Genomic DNA, 24,460 nt, shown 5'->3' with positions numbered 1-24,460 from the left:
GCGTGCGTCCGTGACCGCTGCCGCATCCTGAGACAGCGCTGCAGAGCCCTTCATTCGTCTTCTTCGACAGCAACATAGCACTAAGATGTGATGTTTTACTGAGACCTTCCTCCCACAGCACCTGTGGGTGCCCCGCTGGGGATGGCCATGGGGCCATGGACACACAGCGGGATGCAGCCGGGACAGCACCCAAACTTTGGTCGCCCACCGCAGATAGAGTGCAGAGCTGCTCAAGGAGTTAAATGTATTAAGCAATTTACAATTAATATAGAACTCATTCCACAGATATCTACTAGAGAGTACAACAGGGCAATTAACCCACTAATACACTAGGCTATTACATCGCTATGTCTCTTATTTTAGCCTGAGGTGATTTGAAACGCATTGGATTAAAGGATATTACAGGAGATAGCATGAAAAATAGCTTAATGTAATGAGCCATCCCGTGATGTCTGCTATTAAAGATGATTTGCAGTTGAAAACTACAACATACAGTAGTTCAGCCATTTAGAAACATGAGTGTTTAACCCTTTTCTAGCCCCCGCCCCTTGGAGGGATCCATGCGAGAGCCCCTCCTCTCTCCCACCTCCTCAGCCTTTATCTGAGGATTATCAGACGCATTTTATTAAAGCACAACGGTGTCATTGAGAGACTGGTGCCTGAGGTTGATAGAAAACCAGCAATCTGCTAATAACTTTTAGAACTAGATGCCTGAGAGAGTAAATAGGCCAAGGGAGGCAGTGTGACTGGTGAAGCAGTGGTGAAATGGGAGCATCATGCATTTCTGCCCTGCCCTTGCGCCTATCACACCTGCTCCACCTCAGCACCCACGTGCCAGTGGGGGGACACAAAGCCATTCCCCAGCCACTGCTCCACGGCAGCCATGGGATGCCAGGCAGGGCTGGTGGCACGGCAGAGCCTCCTTCTAATGAAGGAACCTGTCACTGTCACCATGGTGTCAGCATCACCACCCGGCCCCACTCTCATGAGCATCCTTCTGCATCCCGGCAGTCCCAGGTGGCACAGAATCTGTCAGGCCTCATTTTCATCCAGAGGAAGGAGCGGTGTGGGAGAAGGGCAGGGGATGACCAGGTCTTCCTGACCTCTTCTCCTTCAATCTCGCTCCTCTCCTTGGCGAGGAGGAGACGGCCATCACGCTAGGTGGAACCGACAAACCCATCTCCGCGTCGCTCCCTGCACACACAATAGCTGTGTCACTTTACATCAGGGATGGGATGATGTGATGATACGACGGCCCCAACCTGGGCAGCTCTCAGCCCTCTTGCTGGGGCAGTGCCAGGCTGCCAGACCTCAAGGTCCCATTATACGGTGCAGGCTCCCTGTTCCAGCAGTGCCTTCATCCCCCCGGCTCCACACAGCACATCGCTTTGGAAACGGGACTGCAAATATCACACAACACAAAACCATTGTAGAGAAGAACAAAGAACAGATCTATAACATCATTTCAGTCAGCTGGGACTAGTTCTGGATGAGACAGGGTTTTGCAGGACGATGTATTCCTATTCCTGGCTGGCGTGATGCATGTGGGCTGATGGCTCCCAGTACTTGAACGGAACAGTGCAGGAAGGCAAAGGGGGAGTGGAGAGAAGCAAGGGAGAAGGGTTTGTACAGAAAGATCTTTCCACAGGAAAACTCCCTTTTTGGAGGGTAGGAGGGATATTAGTTGGTAACAGCAAGAGCATAGATTTTTGCACTCCTATAAATCATTATTACTGGAACATCCCTGAGGGGATGAGAAGAATGAATCAGTTACATGTACGCAACGCCAAACTTTCTCTGTTTCCTTTTCCCTTTTGAGGAAGAAAAAAAACCAACCCCACCACAAAACAGACAGGAGCACGGTGGAGAGGGAAAGTAGGGAGGAAAAGAGAACAAAAGCAAAAGGAGGAGGAAAAGAAAGGGAAGAACGAGAAGGAGAGAATGAATGAACTTTGGAAGCAATTTATAATTCCTTTCACCTACATCATGAATTGAACATGCAAAAAAAAAAAAAAAAAAAAAAAAAAAGAGAGAGAGAGAGAAATGGAAAGGGAGGGAGGGACAATATTCCGCCCAGCATGCAGATTATCATTTGAAAAGATTCTGTTGCTATGTTTTTGTCCCTGGGTGATGAAAATGAAATTGTCTGATGTGTGCGCCGTGTTAGATTTACCTTTGCAGGGTTCACCCACAATCAGTAGAGAGGGGTCATGCCACAATATGTCATCTCACAGCTCCATCACACCAACTCCAATTTATACGAGGAGGTATTATGCATTTCAAAGGAACCCCCTGCGCGTGGCTCTTGTTACTGATCTATATCACAGCTCAGCTGAGGGAAGATTAGTTCTGCTGCAAGGGCAACGAGACTTATTTGTTTATGATTATATCCTCCTTAAAGACGCGCTATTCTCTTTTTTTAATGTCTAATTTAAAGTGTGCATTAAAGGGGGTTGGGGAGGGGGTGGGAAGTAAAAGGTGAGAGAATTCTGCACTCTCCCACAAGGAAACCTAATAGTCTGAGTCTCCCATGCATCCTGCTCATTAAAAAAAAAGAGAGAGAGAAAAACTCCATTTAAATGCAAATTTGAGTTTTAGCTGGGGACTCCCCCAAAAGCTTCTCTTGGAAGCACCAGGGAAATAGGATTCAGAAACCTAAAATGGCTGACGGCGGTTGCACACCACAGAAAGCATTTCCTCCCTCCTGTGTCCCCGTTCCTGCACAGCCCGACCTGTTCGGGTGCAGCAGCGCTCATCACATCGCTGCGCTGTGCTGTGCTGCTCCTTGGGCTGGGCCCGGCAGTACTGCCCTGCAGCTCCCACTCGCTGTTGCTTTAATCAACATTCTCCCAGAAAGTCAATGCTTCCGTCCCTGATAAAGGCTCTGAAGGGTTTAACGAGGCCGCGGAACACAGCACAGCCAGGAAGCCTGCAAGCAAGGCTTCATTTTGGGGCTCCAGCTCACAGCATGTGATCAGCGTTGAGAAACCAGTGGCTTCAGGAATGTCAGCTCAGCAGGGATGCGGATTTGTTTGACAGGACACAGAAAGAAGTGGGGTGGCACCATGTGGTCCCATCTGTGGCCATGGTCAGCTGAGAGCATCCCACCTGGCTGCTCCCACTGCATCATCCTGCTGCTGTCACTTTGCCAGGACACCAAACCCCAGTACGAAAAGTCCTCCCTGTTTCCCCAAGGAAACCACAGCATCATCCAACCCCGACCATTAACACCAACAGCTGCACTGGGGAAGGAGCTCATCCACACTCAGATCCACAGCATTCAATATTTTCTGTTTAAGTGCAAAACCTTTAACACGTGGCTCATTGAGTTTCCTCAAACTATGGCTGGGGAAGGAAAACCTGAGATGCTGAGAGTTGGCTGCAGGCACCCTGAACCCAACAGCTCTCCTGCCCTGGTGGCACCAGGTTCCACCACCAGCCAAGCCCAAAGCATCACCAGCCCATGGCTGGCAGGACATCCTCCCCTCTCCCTGTCCCTTTCCCCCTTCTTCTTTGTAAAACTGCGCTCCTTCTGCTACTTTGAAAGCTCATCATAGGATGGGTGAAAACAATTAAATGAAATAGACTGGTAATACCCATGGGAAAACATTTTTCGATATGATATTACAATCTTGTTTCAAAATTGGATTTTGCCAAGAGGAAATACAGTTTATTATAAAACACATTTTCTTTTAATTTAATTATATAATCTTTGGCTTCAGAGAAGGGATGCTTAAATCAGACCCATTTAATTTTCAAGTGTATTCACCCATCACCTAGGGCAAATTGGTTTAAATTAGTAGGTGACTATATAAGTTCTAGATACACGTCAGACAAAAATTTATCTGTGAACTCCATGTAAGAGTGCATCTACATCAGCAGCACAGCAGCAGAAATTACAGGGGAAGAACAGCCGAGCACCTGAAGAGCAACATTCACTGTGATTTCAGGGACGGCCACGACAAAAAAACCCTACAGATCTGGGATTTTTTTTTTTACTATGATGTTCTTTTTTTTTTCTTTTTTTTTTTAAATCTTTGTTAATGCTTTGCCAGATCAGTTCATCACACTGCATGTCTGCACTACGCCAATAAAAACTGATGACCTGCAGTTAGTTTCTACCAGGTGCATTAAATTCCCATAACGTGAACAGATCTTGCTAAGTCTACCATGGCCTCTCCTTCCGCAGAGATTACATTTCCAGCCTAATGACAGCAGCGGTTTGTTCAGGCGCTGCAGCTGCTGAACTCTCCCTCCGATCAGTCACAGTGACCCAAAGCGACTCAGGACGAGCGGAGCTGGGAGAGATGCTTTGAAAACAAACTCTTTCTATTCTGAGGGCTTTTTTTCCCCACTATAATGTCTTTCCAGGAGTGCAAGGTAAGCCCCTGAAGCAACACAGGACAGGGGTAGTGCCACCCGCCTTCATCAACACACCCCCATAATACTGGGGGCCCCCAACTGTTCAGGGATGTGACATGGAGTGACCTCCAGAATTCCTTCCTACACACCGGGCTCTGCACACTGACACAGTCACAAGTCCCAAAGCACAAAGTCTGCGCTTCTCACGAGAATCACATGCAAAGAGGAAATCCCTCAGCAAAGGGAAAATGGTGCTGTGCAGTCAGGGCTGACTCTGTAAGAAAACCACCAATAAATAATAATGGGAAGGACTGGGGAGCCCAGCATCCCAGCACCATGCAACTGGCACCACAACAGCAGCACCAGCCCAGCATTTTACATTGCACGGACAGCAGAGCCAATACATCCATCCCTGTGGTAGGAGGAAAACAACACAAGCACCAACAACCAAAATGCAACCTGGTTATTTCAGTTCTTGTATGGATGCTTGCTTTTCAGCAAGCACCAACGAAATGCATCTTGTGGTTCTTACACCAGGGAGTGAGCACAGGTTTGCAAAGGAGAAGCTTCCACTGCACCAAGAGCCTCTGTGTAGGTCTGCATACTGTTCACAAACATACATGCAACCTATGTTCACATATACTGAAGTACATGCATGCATCACTGTAGCACCAACGCGGGAAGTTCTGAAAAAGCAATCTGAATGACTCAGAACCACTGGTGTGGTTGGGCGTGTTGGCCAATACGTGGCAATCACACCGACAGAGGTGAATAAATACAAACAATTACAGATAAACACACACAATAACAAATAAATGCACATGATTTCAACAGGTGTTGTCATCCCCTCCTTCAGGCACTCGGTGCCGGGGCAGCGCTGGGTCCATCCCAGTCTCCATTGGAGTGCAATGGCTGTGAGATGCAGCCGTGCCACACCAAGTGCTATGAGAACATATGACCTCAGCTGGGGCTGGCAAATAAACATTACAAGGGGCTGTTTCAGATCTTTGTAGTAGCAAATCTCAGCACTTAACTAGTAATGCAATAAGTCCTATCAAGAGCACGCTGAAAGGTGGAATAAATTTCCTGGAGAACAATGCTGGTGATGTATGCATATGACCAACGCACAATAAAACTGTAGAATGGGAGGAAAAAAATGCATACAGTCAATACAATAAAATCAGCACAAATATAGGCTGTGTAAGCAAATAAATCTAACAATCCAAATATTTCACAGCACGCTCAACACGCACCAACATTTTTTCACCCCACCCCCCCCAAGAAATCTTCGGGCAAAAAATAAAATAAAAGAAATTGGACTGTTTTGCATCTTAGTGCATTGTAAAGGCATCAGCGGCTGTCTGCACAAATTACCATTCATCTAGGCGTTGTTGTGGAAATTTTCAAGGGATTTGCAGTAATTATATGACAAAATGCTTGCAAATCTCACTCATTGCTGAATAGAAACACACGGGTCAAAGATTGAACACTCTCAGCTTGGTAATTTGTAAATGTCAATCAGGCTGGGGGCCACGGGAGGCACACGGCGGAAGCGGTGAAAGGCAGCGCGATTCCGTAGCAACCAGAAAAAGCCTTTTCAGCGCCGATTATAAAAGGCACGGGATAGTTTTACTTTCCATCCTTTCTTTTTCTTTTCTTTTTTTTTTTTTTTAAACAAACTGATCACCTTGTGCCAAGAGGAGGAGGAAGAGGGGGAGAGGATGGGAGGAGGGAAGTAAAGAAAGGAAGGAAAAACAGTTTAAATAAAACCGCTGAGATTAAATTAACTGATACATACATTCGCAGAGGTAGATCGTTTGCAATGTAATAAATATGGACTCCTATCTTCCCTTCTCCAAGACAGCAAGGAAAGCAAAATAAAATTAAAAGATATAACAATAAAAATTATAAATGCATTGCGGTCTGGCGGACCAGCAGCCCATAATGAAGGCGGTCGGGGTGGGGAGCGCACTGTTGGTGTGGAGGTAAAACAGGTGAGGGAGGCACAGGGAGGGCTGGGCGCTGTAGGAACCCAACCCCATCTTCTCCCACTTTCCCCTGAGTGGGATTTGGGGCTGCCATCAGCAAAGAAATGATGCCTGAATCTCCCACTCAACCCTGAGGTTGCATCGTTGGTGTCCCAGCTTCACTGGCAGCACTGAGCATCGAGGAAAGGGCTCACCCACACATACACACTGCTGCTGTGCCCATAGTTACAACACTTCACATCCCCAGATGCAGCAGTGCCCAACCAAAGGCAGTGAGGCTGCAGCAAAGCTGTGGGGCAGCTGGAGGTCAGTGAAAGAACAAGGGGAACTTGACAGAATTTTGTGGGTAACAAAACCCCAAACTGTCAAAATGCACCTTCACTTTCCAAGCAGGATCTCCTTCCATGTGGGAGGAAATGGCTGGTTTCACAGCTCAGACCATGACAAGTCTCCCAGCCCACCACAAAACCCATAGTACAGGAATGCACAGCAGCACCGCAGCAGTGAGGGCTGCAGCCCCACTGAAAACCACAGCACGGCTGCCTGATCCCAATACACCACAGTCATACAGCAGCCAGGCTCCTTGTGCCACCTTGGTGCCCCACATGCTGCCCTCCGCCCACTTAACAAACCCCAGAAAAACTATATAGTGCCATAAAATGTATAATAAATTTGAGAAAAGCTATTAAGTTATAAATACAACCAATACACGCAACACCACTCAGATGGCAGAAACTAGCTATAAAGTCATTTTAAGCTACCATTCCACAGGTTACCAAATCTCTTCATTCACTAATCACGCTTTCCTTCATGGCACCCCATCCCTTTGCACACATCTTCATGCCCATGAAATGCACACACATCCCTGTGTGTGGAACAAGGATTCCATCTCTGCATCAGGAACTCTAAAGAACAAAGTTACCCTGAAGCCCCCAATGCCAACTCACAAGCAGAGGTTCTGCAACAAGTTGCTGAGCATGAGCTGCATCCCCTCCTTACAGAGCAACTGCAGGACAAGAGGTTCACAGAGTGTGTTTCATGTTGCTCCCTATGAATTTCAGGCTCTTTCTATGTATCAAGCTCTGCAGAATAATTTCTTGCCTTTATTTACTCTCAAGGTCCTGTACGTTATGAATATTCATTGGAATAATTAAAAGCGCTGTTCACAGCCCATTGTGTTTACTGTTAGCCCCATAAAAAACAAACAGGTTAATGATGATCTTTAATATGGGAATTTAATATCTTTCCACCTATATATCGGCTAAAAGTTTAGCCTCCCCTTTAAGCTTCATCAATTTACGGAGAATAAGTAACCCCCATAAAAGCAGGCTACGGCTGTAAGTCACACATGCACGCCTCTGCTGGTTTGTCTTTATAGCTGTGCTTTGCTATTTGTTCTATTTTTTGCTAAATTTCTCATTTCAGTTTCGGCCACAGCAGTGGAAGGAGAAAAGCCGGGGGGAGTGGGGGGTGGGAGGAGGAGTGATTTGGGAGCACTGCTCAGAGGAGAAGGAAACTAGAAGCAGACCAGGAGACAGCTCGACACCGAGGAAACAGCCAGAAGAAACCATAGGTGTCCCCTCTTGCAGAGCTGTACAGAGACATCCTCTTAAATGAACTGTTATCGTCACTTACTGATGAGTGCTCAAAAACAAAATCACACAAGGGTCAGATCCCATTCCTTCAATACAACAGTAAACATCCAACTCCACTCAGAAGGCATCAAACAGATAAAGGAGTTAATGTGCATTTCTGACCTGTATGAGCTGCTGCTCTCCTTACCTGCAGCGCACGCAAGGAACTGGGGGCTCCAAGGAGGAGCTCTGCCACATTTATAACCAGGAGCACCCGAGCACCTCCTCTGATGTTATTTCTGACAAATTAAAGAGCAAACTCACTTAGAATCCATCAGTTTCTTTGTGATTTTACTTAACTCTGCCCCGACACATAGGAAAGAAGAAGAAAACAACCCTGGGTATCAAAACCTGCACGGGCTGCAGAAGGAGCACAATGCCAGCCTTGGGGCATCCTTCAGAGCATCCCTTGGAGCATCTCTCCACAGAGTCTGGAAATAACATGGGTGGCTTCTCCCCAACCTGTGCGCGCCCCACAATTATGTAAGATTTGCATTTATTCCTTAAGATGAGTTTTCCCACATGTCAGCCTCGATCACCACAAAGCACTGCAAATCACACTGAGATTTGTTCAGAGCACACCCTGTAGAAGTCACACGTGTGAAAAGCAAAGTAATCTGGAAAGGGCTATTACTGCTAATCCAGCCTTTTGTATGACGAATAATAACATACCTAAACACAGCTGTTGCTACACAAATAAACTACTTCTAAAAGAAGCTGAGATAAATTAAAATTACTTTTTAGCTTTCCAACTCTGTATGCAGTCATTTCATTATCTGAAATTCCATTCTTTATAAGCACCAACAGGGCCACAAGGGGACGTGGAAAATGAGTCCCTACACTCACATGCAAAACATCTGTGGTCATTTTTCCCTCACACTACACTGAGGAAGCAGCACCCAAACACCCTTTTTTTGGCTCAACAGTGCAGGTGAAATGCAATGAGAATTGGCTGCACTTTCAGAGCAATGCAGGTGCAGTTTTGGGGATGCACAGCAGCAGCAATGTGTATTCCCAGTCCCCAAAACCAGGGGGAGCACCATCCCTTCCCAGCACACCACCCATCTAATCTTGCTGCTGATGACCACAACCAGTTGGGTTTTTCCCCATTCTGGGGCTTTTTATGGCTCAGCCCATTGGTGCCATGCCCAGACACAGAGCTCCACCTTGTGCTGCAGGAAGTGGGGAGGAGGAAAAAAGAGGGGGAAAAAAAAATAAAATTAAAGCATATTAAAGGTGTTAATAAGTGACTTATTTAAACGGAGTATCACATATTGAACATTAATCACCTTGCAGTAAAAGTGTAATTAAGGAGTCACTCTGCCTTCTGGGGAAGGCTCGCTTGGAAGCCGAGTGAAAATGGTCTCTTTATTAACACAAATTATTTTATTTGGCCAAAGGTAATAATTCTAAGTGAGGTCAACGGGACTTGTGCACACGCGAGCAGCACCGGGGCCAGACACTGTTTCCATGGTGACTGAGCCAAGTTCACCCCCAGCACAGTGATGGCTGGGCTGAGCGTATCACCCATCAGGTACCCGGACTTCCCCATAACCACAACGCACCATGGCACGTGGTGTTGCTTTGCTGGCACACTGACACCACAAGGATGCACAGATCTCACTCTGAGCAGCACAGGGACACAGGCAGCCCATGCCATAAAACTCAGCTCCAACAACAGCTCCCAGGAGTACTGGAGATGCTGTGGGCTCCCAAGCACCCTCCTGCGCCAGGAGAAGCCATGCATTGCGCTCTCTGTGCAGATGAGTGTCTGAAAGCGGCGATGATTTATCAGTCTCTCACATCATGTCACTCCTTTATGTACAGCATTATACATAGAGTGCCACATTAACATTTTACTATTATTCTTACCTTTCAAAGCAAAAAGATAAGTGTGTAAATCTTGGTGGTGTCAGCGGGGTTGGCATGTGCCACATGGCTCAGCAGGCACACCCAGGGGCACTTCTGTCCCCAAAGCCACATGGAACCAGGGAAAAGCTTCATGGGACACTTACATCAAGGTGTTCACCATCCACACAAACCCCAAGGCAATGCCCACAAGATGCCAAAACAACATGGAAGCTGTACCGTGACCAAGGTATCCTCAGCACCAACCTCAAAACAAGGTGGGGTGGGGCTCCCAACCACACCACCCCATCGCTCAGAACCCATTCATGCCCCACCACAACATGCCCCACATGAGCCCGTGTGCTCCCCAGCCATAAACCAGCTCCTGCCACCAAATACTGTGCAAGGTACCCGGTCCCACACAACTTATTATCACCTAGTCAAGATTAATCAAGCAGGGAAAGCTAAAGCAGGTCCCTAATTAGTTGCTGATGATAACTATATTTGTCATCCTCTCCCAATTAGTCTACTGTACGTTTTGGAGTTTAATTGCACCTTGTTCTTCATTTAAATGTCATCATGTGCATATATTCTCCTCATTCTTTAGTAGATTTGAGAAAAATTTGACATTAAATATAGATTATCTTTAGATTTCCATAATTAACACAACCAAACTGTCTTCAGCTCATGTATTCCACCTCACACGATACATCTCGATGCTCCTTTTGGAATTCAGTGTTCCTGGGGCTCCTGCTGGAGGTGGACATCACCATTGCACCAATGACACCAGGGCCACGGATGGGTGGCGGTGACACAGCCTCAGGGTTTCCTTCCAGACTGCACTAGGGTGACGCAGAGCTGAAGGGTGACATGAAGCCAAGCAGTAACAAAAAGCAGAGTGGTGACACATGCCACTGCCTGGCCACACACTATTCTGCCCCATCCCGAACACCCCAGCCCATCCAACAGCACACAGACAAGAACCCAGAGCAGTGAGAAGGAAGGGAAAAAGCCATCAGGAAAGCTGCACAGTCCTACCTGTCCTTTAAGATGAGGTGCATCACAACAATCGTCCCTATTGCTCGGCCATGGCAAAATCCCTGCGTCCAAACATGTATTCCCTATTGCACCAAGGTTCCCTGTGCACGCTGCAGACTGCAGCCTCCCGGTGCCACGGGAGGAGGCTGCTGCTGACTGAGCAGCTGGGTTAGGAGAAAGGAAGGGAAAAATGGGGGAAAAAAAATAAAAAAAAAGGAATCGAGGAGTAGTCAAAAAGTGTATTAGAAGCAAATTTGGAGAGAAATCAATGGCTTGTAATTAGATTTGATTTTTCTTCACGTTTTGTTTGGCTGGGGGTTATGTATAGACTCTATGTGAGCAGAGAGGAGAGATTAAAGCGCAGAGAACAGGTGCCAGATCACGAGCTGATGGCCACCAAAGCATGACAGCTCCATCACTGCTGTCAGGTGGCACAGCAAATAAACATATAAATAAATAACAGGCACGGAGACGCAGCAGACCGGCATTTGCTTGCACCACCATGCAGCAACACCCAGCCCCACTCACAATGCTGGCATTTGGATTTCCCACATCCCCACGGCAGGGGATGTTCCTATATCCCTCAATGTTTCCATCCTGCTGTGAATACCGGGGCAAACCTGGTACAGGCACATACTCCTGGTGGAAGAGAAGAACCCACTTGTGCCAAGTCATCCTGATCATATCAGTATCCACCCTTAGGAACTCAGTGATGTTTGAGGTCTTCTTTCTCCTCTTCTAAATGGGAGCGCTTTGCATACATGTATATATATACACACACATATGCAGGCACACATGCACTATACGTGTGTATAAATACATACAGGGCTGACCCATGGGGTGTCCCCATGCTGCTGATGGCAATGCCATCAGAGCTCCTCACTCTTACGGGCCTTTTTTCACAGTGTTTCCCTTTAACCTTGAAACTTAACCTAAAAGTCAGGCCGCTGTCCACATGACTTCCCAAAATAAATGGCATCCCTAATTAGCAGCACCCTCCGCCGCTCCGCGCTCCAGGCCACGCTGCATCAGTGGACACCTCCGCCTGATGAGCAGTTATCGAACATGTGAGCAGCAATCAACACTAATTAAACACTCAGCTGTTGAGAGGAGACAATGTTTATAAAAAAAAAAAAAGGAGAAAAAAAAAATCAAGAGAAGGGGAGCACGTCTTCTGTTTTCTATAATTAGTGAGCAATATTCCCCAGGCGGTTGCAGCAATCGAACGCGGGTTCGCTCACAGCTGCTGGGTGCACACACATAAAGGATGCTGGGGGCACACGGTCAGGGCAGGGGGAGCACCCATGGGTGGAGGCTCAGCAATGCTCCCCAGAATGGGGTCCTGCCCTTCTCATCCCCCTTGAGCTGCATGAGACGAGAGCAAAAATGTCCCCAAAGGGGGGAAAAGGAGGGAATCGGCTCTCTCCCTGAATGCTGAAGTAAGGAAGGGCTCCAGCTGTAGAAACAGCACTTCCATGGTTTGTACATGTGTGAAGGAAAGGAACAAAAGCCAACCTCCAGCATGCGCTACACTCTGATATTTCATAGAATCACTGATGTTGGACAAGACCATTAAGATCAGCTTTGTTAACCCATCACCACCATCCCCTCATAGAACCACAGAATAATTTAGGTTGGAAAAATCCTCCAAGACCCCCAAGCCCAAGTCCAACTCACCCCACCGTGCCCACCAACCACATCCCCTCAGTGCCACATCTCCAACAGTTCTGGAACACCTCCAGGGGCAACGACTCCACCACTTCCCTGTTCCAATGCCTCACCACTCATTCAAAGAAGAAATGTTTCCTAAACGTATGGGAGTGAGATGAAGTGGAGTCAGAAGAATCTTTGATTGTCATGCAGGTGCTAAATAATGGCAGGAAAAGCGTGTGCCAGGGCTGGGGAGGAGCAATACCTTCCAACTCCAGGTTCCAGGCGACAGTGGCACAGTTTTGCATAAGTGGCTGCACTTTGCCCTTACACTCTGCTGTGATCTATCCCAGATACCTCCGACATTTCTGGTAGTAAACACTCGTTTCTTAGAGCAGCAGCAGATGGTCAAGAGCATTTCCTGAAATTGAATATTATAATGAATTTAGGATCGGAAAAAAGAAAATTTACATAATAATCTGTTTTAGATTCTGACAGTGAAAAAACCTACGCAGAAACTGCTTCTTTTCAACTATTTGAATTAAAGTATAAATCTTCAAGAACTGTAATTAGAAACAAACCCCTCGCTCTTTCACACCCATGGAAGAAACTGAAAAATTAACTATCCGGTGAAGCTCCTGGATATGTATGGGCTCTAAATGGGATGGGACAGGTCTGAGCTCTGAGAAGCAGCCATGCCCAAGTCCTGCTGATGGATGTCCCTGCAAGCAGGGCAGTACCCCAAAGGGCAGCACCCCAAAGGGCAGCAAGCTCGGCTGTGATATGCAGATCCCTTAAAAACCATCAGATTTCCCTAACAATAACAAAAGGGAGCAACATCCCTGTCTGGCCACAGGACTGGGAGTGCTTCGCATCGCAGCCCAGCACTGCCGAGGGCTTTCCCTCTTGGAAAAGCAAATATTTAGACTAGATAAAAAAAAAAAAAAAAAAAGCCCCGAGAGCATTTTCCCCAGGTAATACTAGTAACTAAAATAATCACATTCACTTTGCTGGTTTAATTTTATATTTCCATTTCTACCTTATCTTTTTCCTGCAAGCATCATTAAACCACACCATAACAAAAATACATGAAGTGTTATTCTTTCAAGAGAAGCCATAAACCACCTCAAAGCTTTTCAAGTTTATTCTTATCTCGTACATCTTCCTCTGGTTCTTCTTTTTTTTTTCTTCCTTCATGCATTTCAGCAAGGTAGTTTTCCCTAACGTTAAAAACAGTTGCATTGAAAATGAGATGCTGCCTCTGAAAAACGCCCCTGGAGGATTAAATAAGTAAAATATAGCCAGAAAATAAACTGGAACCTCATTAAAATAATTTTGCAAGAAGAAATCCTACCTCACAATAGGTTTTCAATATCACTTACAAAATTCTTAGGAGTCGTACACACATATATATATATATACGTTCTTAATTCAGGACCTTCCATTAAAAAAGGCATTACAGAGGCAACTGAAAGGCCATTTAGCACCCTTGTTTATAGGAAAATGCGCATTAGGTACAGATGTAATCTCCAGCAAAAGCCTTGAGATATGGCTTGAGCGAGCTGTGCCGCACTGCAAGGTGCTAATGAGGGCACAGGCAGAACCAGGGCCCCTTTCTTTTGCTGCAGAACACAAAGCTGTGTCCCTTCAGCTGTGCCCATGGCCAGGCTGGATGGCTCTGGACCCTCTGTGCCACTGACACACAGCAGCAATAAGAAACACTAAGAAGAGCCGCTGAGACCCAACACACCAGCTTCACAGTGAGACCTGCACAGCACAGAGCATTGCATTGCCAGGATCTGCAGCAGCCACATTTTGGATCTCCAGAGAAAACAGCTGAGCTAAGACTTGTGGAGTGCAGGAGAAACAACTGCTGATGTTGCAGCTTCTAAAACAGGGTGGGGGAAAAAAAAAAATAAGAAAAAATTGGCAGGTTTAGCTTTGCATCAAGCTATAGCACGTCGTCACATTTCTGAAGTATATAAAACTATTGATCATAAGCAAGCCATTACCTCTGCATGCAGCCAAAGCTGTGCAGTGGGCAAACAAGGGGCTGCCCCCAAGCCCAACACTGCATTGCGCACAGCCAGGGCAGAACCTGCCCATGCACAGAGGTGGGAGGGCTCTGGACTGGAACTGAATTCAAATGACAAAAATCACAATGAAACAAACCTGTCTGAACACCCTCCTTAGCAAGAAGCTGAAGTGCTTCGCTCCAATTGGGGACATTTCTTGAGAATGGGATCCCCTTCGGGCCACCTCCAAAACCTCCATCATTTTGAGATGGACTTCAAGGTAACATTAATAAACATGAGGCCAAAGCCCAACCCAGGTTAAAGCCTTTCTCTCAAAGCAAAACAACCACCACCCACCTCCCAGCCAAATCCAACCCCAGCTCCTTCCCACCCCCAGGTGTCAGGGAACACAGGTGCACAGCCCCAGACACATGCAGTTACACACAGCAGCCTTGCAAAATGCAGCCATAGTCAACCAGGCCTGATGTTACACAACATTTGGGTCGCAAATTTTATAGAGAATAAATATCACACTTCAATTTCATGGTGACTTAGGAGGGTTGACTGGCAAATACCATGGCTTTTACATGGTTCTACCAATTACCGAGCAATTACACGTAACCTAGATCTGGAGGACATACAGTGGGATATAATACACTCCTCCCTGCGTTAAAAAGAAAGAGGCAGTTGATAGAAAACACTTGAATAAATAAATAAATAAATAAATAAATCAAACGCTCCTATTAGAATCCACAATATTCCTGGGTGATGTTATTAAAACCCCACGTCAACATCAAACCCAAAGGAAGGGACTGCCATCCATTAACACATCAGTCGTGGGACGATCAATAAGAATTTACTTTAAACTGCGCCATATGTCGCTTCCAAGAAAGTTTTATTATTCAGATTCACCAGTTTGTACCTCAGCCCCCACGCAATTAAATCCCACTTAGTGGCACCGACCTTCTGAGTTGAACTTGTCATTCCTACAGCTGGTTTGGAGTTTTAACACCACTCTTAAATAATGAAAACAAAACGGCTGCATTGATGGGGAGCACGGGGAGCTGGGAAACCCCATCAAAACAGGGAGAAGGGGGAAAAAAAATAACACCAAAAAGGAACGCAGGCACATTTTAACATGTTGTAGCATATTTGTAAACATCGTTAATCATGGATTAGCAGATGGTAATGCTAATTGCACCTGTGGAAGTAACAAGACCTCAAGGTTGATTACATTTACAAACTCCGCTCCTCACTGGAGGATTCCCTGCTGTGCCCAAAGGATCCACGTGCTGCAGGACAACCCAATGCTGCAGTGCCTCCAATAAGCCACTCAGACCAACAGCACCATGTGCCCATTGGGAACCTCGGGCTCTTAAGGGGATGAAGAGATTTGTGCTCCCCCTGGTATAAAGGCAGAGGTGGGGAGCGCAGCTCCTGAGCTGCAAGGACACATAGTTTGTCACCAGGCTTAGAGCCATTTTGATGACTGAGAAATCATCTTGGAAGGGCAATTACTGAATTTGAAAATCGATTTGGTAAATATGCTTCCAAAAGGAATCCATGACAAGCAGCAGGGAGGGAAGAACTGACTTTCAAATTACACAAACACACACTTTACTCATATCTAAATATCAAAGAGACTCTATGTACAAACAGAAGTAATCAGGAAGCATGTTTTGATCTTGCTGATGTACACAAAAAATGACAATTAATGTCCTCCTTTATGATATAAAGTCACGAGGTTTTTTTACAGTTACATTACAGGGACGATTATAGTTGAGCTTAAGGCTAAAAATAATGAAAGACTATAAAAACTACATTTTAACATTTAAAAATATCCAGGAAATTAACTGCAGAAGCAGGCAATGATCCAATTAATGGATTGCATTTATTAAATCGGGGGCAAACCGCACAGCACTCAAAGCTCCAGCTCTAAAGGTGCAGCTCTGCTTGGTGCTATGACCGTAGCCAGCACTCTCTCTGGCTGTGCCAGCAGAGCTGGCAGGCAAACTCTGCCTAATGCTAACCATAAGGCACCAGTGCCTCTTCAACTCAAACCCCAGCAAGCTCTGTCTGACACTGCAGCACCAAATTCAGGCCTAAAGAGGTATTTAACAGCAGTGTCCCCACATGCATTGGGGTCTCAAAGTGTTCTGGGAGCTTTGCAGTTCCTGCTCCATTGCTACTCACCTGGCTGTCTGTCATAGATGAGCTGCTGTGGCTGAGCGCGGTCAGAGGGCACGTGGCTTTCCCAAACACAAGCAAACTTAATGAAGGGTCTTCTCAAGTTTAAGTACTGCATAAAGTAATAAATTATATATAAATATATATATATATATTAATGAAGAAACTACAGTTTATATGGAATTAGAAATCTCTCTCTATATAAATATTATATACGTAAATATAAATACTTACACACACACACACACTTAACTACAGATCAAGAAGAGAGCAACGGCTTTATCCTCATCCCTGCTGCTGGAGAGGAAGGACTCTGCTAACCCCAAACACGGCATCGGGCTTGCGAGAAATAAGCAAATCTGGAGCACGGGCTCCCTCTGCTGGGTCAGACACAGCTGCACAGTTAACATCATGGTGACAGCGTGCCAGCAGCCTCCCCAGCCCTTTCCCTTTCTATTTCAGCAATTAAAAACCAGGCACATTCAGCCCCAGAAACGTTAAGTGCTCACACCTGCCCAAGAACCACCATCCCTGTAGTCCGCCAGACCTCAGCTGCTACTGAGCGAACACCTTCAGACTCAGGCACCACAGCTATGCTCACATCGCAGCAGGCACTTGGGGCAGATTTGATTTTGCCTTTTTGCAGAGGAAACAGCTCAGGATACACTGTCACAACAGACACCCTCAGCTGAAGCCGCAGACCCAGAATGGAGAACTCAACACCACTGAAAAGTCAAATCTCTCAGTGCAGAGCAGTACAGGATCCCACCTAGACGCCAGCAGGGCACAACTTACCCTTACCATCCATGTGGGGCTCGTCCAAACACAGCCCCAACCCCTCTGTTCCATCACACTGACGGCTCAAAGCAGTGCAGGGAGTTAAGGCTGCAGCCAGGCAATCAGCATCATGAAACCCACTGCTGGTCACTGCTTGCCAGGCTGGGCCGTGCTCCATGCTCACCTGAGCCCCCACAGCCACTGCAGTTGCAAAGCAGTGTGTCCTGTCCCACCCCTCATCCCATCCCACTGCAGCCATTGCCCTCAGCAAGGCCACCAGCCTCTTGCAGGGACACATCTGAAAAACCTCCACATCCACAGACTGGTTTACAGACTTCATTTAGCTCAAAGGAAAGTCCTAATTAGTCACTCTGAGTGATTTACTTGTTCACTTGGAAGGGGGAGAGGAGGGAGACTAAGCTGAATTGTTTGAAATTATCCCTAAAGGGCACTGTAAATTAAGTGTTAATGAGGAATCCTATGCAAAGGGCCACAGTAGCTAAATAAAATAATTAAGGTGCTAAGCGATAACATTCATTTGGTTCTCAATAATTCAGCCAAGCGGGTTTTCAACCAGGATGTTTGCAAATGAAGCTACTGTCACCACTGCCCCTGAACCCACATGCCATCAGTGGGGACAGCAGTGCTGGGCAGCTCAGCATCCAACTGGATTAGAGCCATCACACGAAGGAAACTTCCTTGGATGAAGAGAACAACTCCTGGCTCCCCTTCCCACCTGAAGGAAGTGCCTTGTTCTACTAATCACACTCTGGATTTATATATGACACAAAAAGGATTGAGCCGAGTCTACAACAAATCTTTACGGAGGCTTTATTTTAATGGACTGCATTCTTCCCCATTACAGCTGTTTTTAACAGGTCACGTCCATCCTTTGGCACAGCTGTAGCCTTGTGTTACTATCAAATACAACATGGTGTGTTTCCAGACATTCAAGTAGCAATGCGTAACAGAGGGACTGCCTCAATGTGAATCAATGGCTACTGAGCAGACCCAAATCAGACGAGCTTCTTGCCAGCAAGCCAGGCACAGGGCATGGCTGCTCTCCAAGTCAGCACCAACCACGAACCACCACTCATTCTACAGCCCCAAACCCGCAGCCTGAGCAAAGAAGTCCCACACACAATAAACATGAGGCCTGCAGCCACCACTGGCTAAACTGCTAAAACTGAAGGATTTGGCTGTCTACTTCTGAAGCTTCGCTTTGTCTTCCTTCCTTACAATCTCCCCTCTGAGGTGCTGGTGGGATGTGTTACCTACTGCACACAGGCACGATTCCAGTGCTGGGTCAAGGCTTTGCTGGTGTAGTGCATGAGCCATAACACACCCTGGGTCTGTGGGGCTCACCCTGAAACTTGTTGAGATGGTGCCGAACCTGGAAGGAGCACTTCCATATCCATACTGAACACAGCCATGGAACACTGAGCAGCTTCCTGCCATCAAAGATCTGGGCTGAGCAACTTCCACCACGTGCCAGGATAAAAATCAATCACCCTTCCTCAGCTTTTGACTGCATATGGAGTGCAGGAGAATGCCTGTAGAAAAGTAAACATAGACAACAAGCTTTTATTTTAACTCTATACAATAATCTTTCTGAGGGTCTGGATGTTTGATTTTTAAATGCAGAAATTCAGCCCAATGCCATTATACAGTATCTGTTTTTACCAGTGGCTACGGAGACATTCAGCGACTCGATGCCCGGGTGCAGTGTCCTGCCAGAGGGGATGAGCAGCATCTGGTGGCACAGGAGCTGCGTCTCCAGGGAAAGGCCATCACCTTCACTACCTGCAAAACAAAAACACTGCTCAGGTCAGCTCACAGCCACGCTCCTCCTTCCCACTCATCAGTATCATTTGTTAATGGGCTCCTGTCCCACCTTCCCTTCCACCCTTCCTGGATCTGCTCCCAGCACCAGCAGGGTTTCTAAGGAATACCTGTGCATCACACCTGCACTCCAGCATTAAGCACAGAGCCTTGCAGCACAAGTATGAGGACCCCACGTGCAAGCATCCACTGTGCAGATGCCCACAGACATGGGCCGCTGCCAGGGGACAAAGCAGACAAGGCCACCAGCCTCCTCTGCCACAGCAAATCTGAGTCCCTATCGATAGTGACAGGTTCAGCCCTTTCAGCAGAGTACCACCAGCTGGGTGCAACTTGTGAATGCAGACAGTTTAACCAGAGGCTTCAATTGATTAGTTGTTAAACCATCCAACAGCCCTGATATGTTTGGGCTGATACACTGGTGAAACAGAGTTGAAATCTATCCCAGGTCATTAGTAGTTGTTTGACTCACACTGTCACAAAGGGAAATGGAAAGGGAGAGGCTTTAAACAATCCTATGTGCAGACAAGTGAAAATGCAGAAGACCACAGACCTCCCAGCCTGCTCAGCTCCCCAAAGACTTCTTCCACATTCATTATTTAGAGATACACGGACAGCTACATGGTTGCAGGAATACCTGGCTCATTTCAAGACGTGCTTGCCTAACAAACCAGGCTCAGAAGCCAAATGTTCCCCTTCGGCTGCTGTGCTCTGGTCCAGACTCATCCCATACAGCACCACTGGGGCACACACTGACTGACAGAGGCTACTGTACCTCTGCTTAATGGGATCAACCTGGACTGCACTGGACTGCACCTATGACCAAGAGGTGCCACAGTTCCTGGAGCACTCCTCTCTCTGATAAAGGTCTTACAATTCCTAATAAAGGCAGTAATTTGGCTTCCAGCTTTTACAAAGCTTTTTATGGCCCAGGCTGCTTAAAATAATTAGGACCCATAAATTCAGGGCAAAAAGACTTGCACAGAGTGTGACACGTGAGAGGGAGTACTGACTAAATCAGATAAAATCCTAGTCTGTACTGGTGAATAAAAAGAACATCCTGGACTTCAGTATCAGTTTTGTCTCCCGTTGACAGTGCACCTGACATAGTCCCTCTTAATTATTTGGTAATGCATCTAAGTGCTCCCAAACCTGTTCCTGCTCACACAAAGCTTGCAGTCTTAAAGCCAGTCACCGTGCCTGTCACCTTTGGCAACGAATCTACAGCAAACAACATCAACTTGGACTGTCCAAATCATTCTCTGCTAAGCCAGCAAGGATCCAAGAGAGGTGAATTCAAGTCTGCAAACACTTAACTTACAAGACAATCTGTGCAATGCCAGGAAGCTCACTACCATGCTAATATATCTTTGCTGCTGTTTGTGGCTAGAGGTATGCTGCATATTCAGATCTAGGATGTTTCTTCAAACAACCCCAGCATCAGACAACTGTAATGTTCAATTTTCTTTTCAGCAAAGAGTTAGTGCTCAACAGAGAGCGGAGATCATTACTGCAAGGTCTGGGAGCTCTCCTTATGTATCTACCTATCAGTCTCCAGGCTCCCTTGACAAAAAGATACTTGGACTTTTCCTGGAGAAACCTCTCATAATTCAAGGTAATGACACCATCGTCACTTTCACCTCCTTCCTTTCTCTTGGTGTTGTCAACCTTTCTGGGATGCATTTCTCTGTGGTCTATCAGCATTGCTGCCAGCCTCCCTATCCCCTTTATCATAGAATCATAGGTTCACACATCTTGCCCAGATGCCAGATTTGCTGCACTGTCTTGTCAGTATTTCCAGGAGTTCAATAAACATTTTAATTAAACGAATGTCTTCTGAGCCAAGAAAACCACAGCACAGGGCAGGATTACAGCCCCTTGATGGCTCATCACCAGCCTGACACCACTTTCCAGCTCAATCCAGCTCTTACACCAGGTGACAGACACAAACTGCGGGCCAAGGAGATGCCACACACAGGTGCCTAGAGCAGCTTTCTTCCTCTAGTTGCCACAAGGCCATGACTCCCCTTTTCACCTTCTGTCAGCCCACACAGCTCCAAACTCTGCCTACAAAGGACAGCACCCTGTGCAAATCTCCTCCACACAAAGGAGGAGAAGAAGGCGGCCCTGGAGTTATCGCAGTTCAGTTGCTCAGGACTGGCAAAGTGGCACTCATTGCTCACACAATACACTGTGAGAAACCTCCTGGCCTTCCCCCTTCCTTTAAGACCACATCCCATTTGCAGGCAGATCATTTTAGTACTTGCTCAGCTTCTCTTTTCCAGACCAAACCATAACGGAACATAACAGATCTGCAACTAGCTTACAGGATGGAATGCCACCCTGATCATTCCCTCACATATACACTTGCCACAAGACCAAAGCTCTGTAAACTGAAATACCTATTACTAAAATAATGGGTTTATTCCACCGAAATTCCAAGCAGCTGATGACAGGAACATTTTCCACAGTTTCAGACTGGCTCACTGTTCCCACAACTTCCCAACCTTCTGCAGCTTTAGCCTGGGAACAGGAGAAGAAACAAATGTTAAGAACAATATTAACTTTTCAAGCTTAAAAAGAAAACAAGACATGTACAAAACCGTATTTATGTCCTAGATTTTCAGTTAAGCTGAGTGGCTTTTTGCCATCCCTTGAATTTTTACCACCAAAGCCCTACCAGAACCAGACACAAGCCCTGAATGAGAACAACAAAAACAAGAGGTAGTTTTCCTTCTGGTGTTTCTTCCAGCTCAGCAAGCAAACAAAAAGCAACTGAAATTACATTATTTCTGCCAACATAACAGTTCCAGGGGGGTTTTTGTTTGTTTCTGGGTTGTTTTTTTTTTTGTGTGTGTGTGCCAGAAAAGCATGAAGAAAGTTGTGTTAAACAAATCAGCTTAAGGTTAATGAATAGAGCAATGCAGTGGAAGCTTTGAAGCGCAAGCTCAACCAGCAGAAGCCCCCAGAAATGTTTTCAAATACAGCTGCACATTCTCAAACTCAGATGCCAAAAATCAGTTCATAAAAAAACAGGGCACAACACTCAGCAGCTCATGTAACCAGAGAAGCAGCCTTCCTTCCCCTGCCCTAATATTAAGTACCTCAATTATTTGTCTTAAAAGCCTATTTTAACAATAAAAGAGCTGCTGCTGCTTCGTGCCAGCTTCATTTCCTGTGAAACTGACACTTTTACATTAAGTGATATCAAATTTACACCAGACAACACATGTGGTTAGGCCAGAGAATCTGGGTCCAATAAAATGAATGGCTACAACAGCTCAAAACATTAATAATTCAAACTTTACAGCAACAAAGTGATCCTTCCAGCTGTTTCAATGTCAGTGTACTTCACATGCCTTTCATTTCTGCATTATTCAGAGCTCCAGCTACCACAGACCTACTGTACAGCCCAACACCGGATTCTGGCAGAGTGGGAAGAATCCACTCTTACTCCTGCTCATGGTCACAGCACAATCTGATGAGCTCCTCCTCAAAACGGCAGAGCTACCCTCAGAGCACAGACTGGCTGCAGCTCACACACAGCTCTGGTTTCCCAAAGCTCCCTTACACTAAAAGCTGCCCAATGCTGCCACCATGTGCCGGGCTCCAGGACAATGCCTCCATCTGTATCAGTCCTCTATTTGCACCTTCTCTGCTCAATATATGCACTATTTGAAGTTTCCCATACATTACTATTTGAAGTTTTCTATATACTGTAACACAGTGAAAAGAAACGTGCGTCATTCTACCTTCAAAAAGCTCCGGAGATCGTCTGTGCTGTAGACATCAAAGACTTCCATCGCTCCAGAACTCGCTTTGCTCACTGTTGGAGTCAAGGGGCAGCTGCAAAAGAAAGGTTTCACATAAGAACAGAAGGAGGAAAAACGAGGAGGATTTCTGCTTCTGTGTTTTCTTGCTATGCACCTACAACCCAATTTTATCTAGTCTTGCTCTCTCAATGGATGCACCTTCCTATGGGGAACCTAAGGGCTCAGAAACAAACCCAGGAGGCGGGCTGCAGCACTATGTGTGCAGACAATTAAAACATGAAACAGGCTTTAAAACCAGCACCCCAAGAGGCTCTGTGCCAGCCTGGAACGCTGTATCCCACAGCCTCGACTGCCCAGCTCTGCCCAAACCCCATTTTGAGGTCAGTCCTGAGAGCTGTGCCTTTAGACTTGAGACCACTTTAGGAAGAATTGAAACCCTGAGTGCTGCAGGAGTGAACAGCCGACCCCATACCTGTTCCTCCGGCTCGTCACCACTCTGTCCACCCCTAAGAAGTAGGCAGAGCGCAGCAGTGCCCCCAGGTTCATGGGGTCCTGGATCTGCTCCAGCACCAGCCATAGCAGCTGTCGGTTCGTGCTCTCTCCATCGCTCCCTTCGTCCTCCTCCATCCTCTTGTAGCGCAGCGGGGTGGCCTCCAAACACACCCCCTGGTGGACGCGTCCCCCGCACAGCTCGTCCAGCTCCCTCCTCCCAACGTGTAGCACGGGAACCCCTCGTGCCGCGGCCTGCAGCACCAACTCGCTGCTGACGAGGCGCTGCGGCCCAACGCTCTGCTTAAGGAACAGCCTGAACAGATCCCTCCTGGCCTGGGACAGCGCCATGGAGCACGGCGCCACGCCGAACAGGATCTCGCTGCCCCTCGTCCTTTCAATGGGCAGAACCCTCCTTCCCTGCGGCCTGCTCCTGCCCTTGGAGCCCTCCCGTGCTGTGTATAACCGTGTGGGCTGTTGGTCCCGCGTGGGGCCCACCCCAAAGCAGCAGCTGCGGGCGGAGGGCGGCAGCCTCAGGGCTCTGAGGGCGAGGGACCTGAGCGGCTGCTCCATGGCGGCCCACGAGGGGAAGAGCCCCCCGGTACCACGCGGGGATGGAGAACCGCACTCGATCCAACGCGGACACACACGTGGGCACAGAGCGACCGCGCTGCTTCCGGCCGGCCAGAGGGGCACCCAGCGTCACAGCGCCCCCTGGCGGTCGGCGGAGCGCAGCCTCATGGCCTCGTACCCCCTTAAAACCTTAATTAAAGTGCCTCATGAGACCTAGAAACAGGAGTTTTGAGGGCAAAACCCTCCTCGATGCTCTACCCAGACACAGTTAGCACAACGTGCTT

The 24,460-nt window shown here is 47.0% G+C and overlaps 1 protein-coding gene across 2 annotated transcripts in view; it reads right to left on the bottom strand.

Moving 5' to 3' along the window:
- Positions 1-24,294, bottom strand: part of MRM1 (mitochondrial rRNA methyltransferase 1) — a 36,262-nt gene extending 11,968 nt beyond the window's left edge. The window contains exons 1-7 of one of the 2 annotated variants that reach the window (XR_001558993.2): positions 23,587-24,294; positions 23,094-23,187; positions 21,744-21,864; positions 19,183-19,302; positions 18,865-19,052; positions 16,729-16,834; positions 12,786-12,941 (exon numbers count right to left, since the gene is read on the bottom strand). Coding sequence is in view for 1 of the 2 variants with exons in the window: in XM_015880856.2 (XP_015736342.1) it covers positions 19,003-19,052; positions 19,183-19,302; positions 21,744-21,864; positions 23,094-23,187; positions 23,587-24,176 (975 nt within the window). In the remaining variant the exon portion in view is untranslated. Of the gene's footprint in view, positions 1-12,785; positions 12,942-16,728; positions 16,835-18,307; positions 19,053-19,182; positions 19,303-21,743; positions 21,865-23,093; positions 23,188-23,586 lie in introns of those variants that run through there. The other variant, XM_015880856.2, reaches the window with a different exon arrangement.
- Between the last annotated feature and the right edge of the window lie 166 nt (positions 24,295-24,460).

The sequence above is a fragment of the Coturnix japonica genome, chromosome 19 (assembly GCF_001577835.2).
Source record: "Coturnix japonica isolate 7356 chromosome 19, Coturnix japonica 2.1, whole genome shotgun sequence".
Lineage (NCBI taxonomy): Eukaryota > Metazoa > Chordata > Aves > Galliformes > Phasianidae > Coturnix > Coturnix japonica.
The sequence above is the reverse complement of the archived record's forward strand: the minus strand, read 5'-3'. Positions and strand labels throughout refer to the sequence as shown.